Source organism: Mesitornis unicolor, unplaced genomic scaffold (genome assembly GCF_000695765.1).
Source record: "Mesitornis unicolor isolate BGI_N332 unplaced genomic scaffold, ASM69576v1 scaffold54667, whole genome shotgun sequence".
NCBI lineage: Eukaryota > Metazoa > Chordata > Aves > Mesitornithiformes > Mesitornithidae > Mesitornis > Mesitornis unicolor.
This window is the reverse complement of record NW_010195526.1, coordinates 1-3723: the sequence shown is the minus strand read 5'-3', so window position 1 is coordinate 3723 and position 3723 is coordinate 1. Positions and strand designations below refer to the sequence as shown.

Below are 3723 nucleotides of genomic sequence, written 5' to 3'. Positions count from 1 at the left end.
CCCTACAATTTCAGCACTAGATTTTATAAATATAAACCTTGGCAAACCTTACTGCACTAGAAATGCACAGAGAAACATGACTTGGTAAGTGGGTGACTATTTGAAGTATCATTTTCAGAAGCACCACAGGCACTTGCGAGCCATAGGAAACTAGAAATAGGACACAGACAACAAAATAATCACTGATAGTTAAAAAAAGCCTGATTTCTAGACTCAGAATTTACTATCAGTGGTATATAGATTTTGGGTTGTTCTCCTTGACACCATGAATTATATTCCAAAACCCAATTTGAAGACATCTTTTTTTCTTCTTACTTTAGATTTTCGTGTGTTTTATTTATCCTGTATGAACTGGTGCTGTCATTTCGCTAAGAGCTGGAACAAGATATGCTATTATAGCTTTCCTCAATAATGCAAATTTCTGATCCAAAGACAGCACTGCAGCACAACAGAGATTAAAAACTGGCATAGACACTTCAGTGATCCAAATTAGTCTTGGGTCTTTCTGTTAACTTCATAAGGTACAGATAAAACTGAAAACAAAACACTCTCAACTGATGTCCTTAGCAGGCACTCCCACAGGGAGCTAAACTAGTTTTAGATAAATGAGATGCAGAAAAGTACAGGAAGGTGGATTTAAATAGACAATTCAGTATCAAAATCAGAATTTTGTTTTTGTCCAGTGGACTGAACAAATCTGTTAGCTGCAGTACTCAGTACACAAGACCCCCCAGATGTTTTACCGGCACACAGAAGCGGGGGTTGCCAAGACATTTAGCAAGAAAGGCAGATACTGACTTGCATTTTATATTTTTCTCCATTCTTCTTATAAGAGAAGAGGGATAAGGATGCAACATGAATCTTAACAGATGGAAGTACCTCCACTTTGTTTTAGGATAGTTTCCATACTACAGTTTTAATTGATATACTGAAAATTTTAAGGTAATTTATGACTTCCTAGGATATCTGCTTTTTTCCTAAAGCAAATAATGACAAACTTGATTTACATATTCTGTGAAATACAGCATCAGAACTGTAAAATGGCAGTCCTGTATCATTCCATGCCAATTTTAGTGATCAATCTGAGTGGAACACAACTGGCTCCCAAATTAGTGAGATTTCTGCAACACGACTATCAAAACCTTCAATTCACATGTCAGTTAATAGATGAGGCGATACTTTAGTAGTTTGAGTGCTGGACATCAGTCAGCTATGTATTTTTAAACTTAATAGTCATAATTCACACTGAAATGGGTTAACTGTGAAAAGCTCTGTCCAAATACGTGTCAGAAAAACATCTGAGTCTTCTCTGGAGATTGCACAAACTATGGTCCAATTTTTGAAGCATCCTGCCCATGGGCAGATTGCACAGAAAGTACCACTGCCCCCCTGGTCAGTAGGTTCCGCAAAAACATAGCGGCTACTCTTGTAAAAAGTAACACTTTTTCTTAATCTAGACCCCTCATTCTGTAATCAGTAAACGCAGTGTGGGAGGAAGAAAAGCAGCATGATGCTAATAGGAAAACAGAACTGTAGTGACCACAGTTTTCAGGTTTAAAGTTGTGGGGAACGGGTTATAAATACTCTGCGATTTTTACGTGTGTGGTTTTAAAGCTTGTTTGCTTACAGAACGCTTGCTGAAAACTTGTATTTCTGCTCTGGGGCTTTACTGTGATCTTTTTCTGGAACTTCATCCACTAGAATAAATCCAAGCAGTGTTTTATTTTTAATTATTTTTTTCAGTACTAACCAGAGTTAATAAGGACTTACCGAGGCCCAACTTTCTCGCTCTGGGTCTTAGAAGCTGCAGGATGTATTAAAATATACATATATTACTTCAAGTAAAGTTTTAAATTTATTTTAGTAGCACCTTAAAATTTGCTATTTTCAAGGTACAATAATATCCTAAAATGTACTTTTCATTTTTAGAAATTTGGATAACATAAGAAAATAAATTTCTGTCAAAACATGGGAGAAACAAACTGTTACATTAAATGGGTATTTGGTCAGGTCATATTTAAAAACAAACCCCTTTTAAGCTTTACGTAGTAGTTCTGCAATAAAAAAACAACATAAAAGCACCATCTTAGTCAATAAAGAATTTCTTCAAATTCCACCTGAAAAACAGTTATAAATCTGAATAACAGTCTCCCCAGCACCATTACTTTTAAGGCATGACAAATACTAACAGCAAATATTTTAGCAAGTTTCTCCAATTTAAACATTAACAAAAAACCCCCGCTTTGATTCCCCATCTTCTTCCTTGAACATGTTGGCCTGTCATTAAGTTAACTACACACCATGTTCAGTCAGCATAATGTAGTGAGAAACCCAGTGGAGTTATTTGGATGATGACTCCTGAGCACAAATCAGAACAATGATTTTGCTCAGGAAACAGAGAAAACAATTTCAGATTAAAAAAGAAAATAAAACAGAAAAAACCCAAAATTGACCTAATGAGAAATCACAGCTGATTTACACTTCTGCAGTAACACCAGTGGGAGCTGATGGTGGTGCCTCCACGTAACTCCACTGCAGTGGGCTTGGCTCAACACTGCTGCAGGCACTGGTCCACAGACTAATTTTCAAAATTAAACCCTTAAGCAGTGAGGAAAGGTTGGCGACCCATTTTAAACTTTTACATAACTAGAGTAAATAAAGAAAAAAAAAGACTCTAAAACTTCCTATATGCATTGTTCTTAAAACAATCTCTATAAATGGTACTTAATTCGCAAATGCTTTTAAAAATGTTGTATTTACACAGTCACAGATTAGGAAGGTGCCTGATACTACTTACAGCACAAAACTGTCAAACTGAACATTGGGTTTTTACACTGTTCTATGATAAAGTTTCTATTTAAAAAAAAAAAAGGTGGCTTTAATGGCTCATAAAGACTAAATAAATGATATTATCTTGTTGCATATAATTGATGGTTATACAGTAATATATTGAAAATCTTGCTATTGAGGAACACAACTAGACAGATAAAAAATAAATCACAAGACCAGACTAGCTTTCATCTTTCCAATTTCCCTATTCCTGCAGTCACTTAAAATGAAACTGAAGTTTATCCAAACCTCATCTTTCCCTCAGGCATGCACAAAGTACACTGACAACCACTATTCATTACTCAGTAGCACACAGCAATCAATTCATGATTCTGCATGTTCATAATGCTGCTAAGCAGCTGCAAGGCGATCGTGATTTTACATCTGTCTAAAGTGGTGTGGAAAAACTTAAGTAACTTGTTTAAGGATGTAAAGTGCAGAAACCTGAGACTCCATTCCAGTTCTCAAAAGACTTTAAGTACTTTCCAATACAATGAGAATGAAACAAATACAGAATATCCAACTCACTATTTTGTCTGATCCATATATCTTTTCCAATTGTTCAGCAATTTCCTGTGTCCCATCCGGGCTTCCATCATCTACGATGATAATTTCAAAATTGATTCCACTGAAATGAGAATTATTTTAAAATGAACAAATGGAAAACCCGATTTCACTACCCCTATCATTTTGAAAGGCTTGAAACTGAAGAACAGAAGACAAAGTAATTTTCTGACAGGCCGAGACCACCTGCTATAGTTATTATGTTTGCAGTGATAAATCGTGACTCGGTGTCACTGCCCCAGGTCTCACGCTGCAGTTGCCGCACAGCACACACTGCAGCGATACAACCCTCACCGTTACCCCGCAGCCAGTTCCGGCCTCACGGCTGAG

At 36.4% G+C, this 3723-nt stretch overlaps 1 protein-coding gene across 1 annotated transcript in view; it reads right to left on the bottom strand.

Moving 5' to 3' along the window:
* DPM1 (dolichyl-phosphate mannosyltransferase polypeptide 1, catalytic subunit) overlaps positions 1-3457 on the bottom strand; it is a gene marked incomplete at both ends in the record, with an annotated part of 4917 nt that extends 1460 nt beyond the window's left edge. Inside the window, 2 exons of the mRNA XM_010188134.1 lie at positions 1771-1804; positions 3358-3457. Of these exons, the coding sequence (XP_010186436.1) occupies positions 1771-1804; positions 3358-3457 (134 nt within the window). The remainder of the gene's footprint in view (positions 1-1770; positions 1805-3357) is intronic.
* Between the last annotated feature and the right edge of the window lie 266 nt (positions 3458-3723).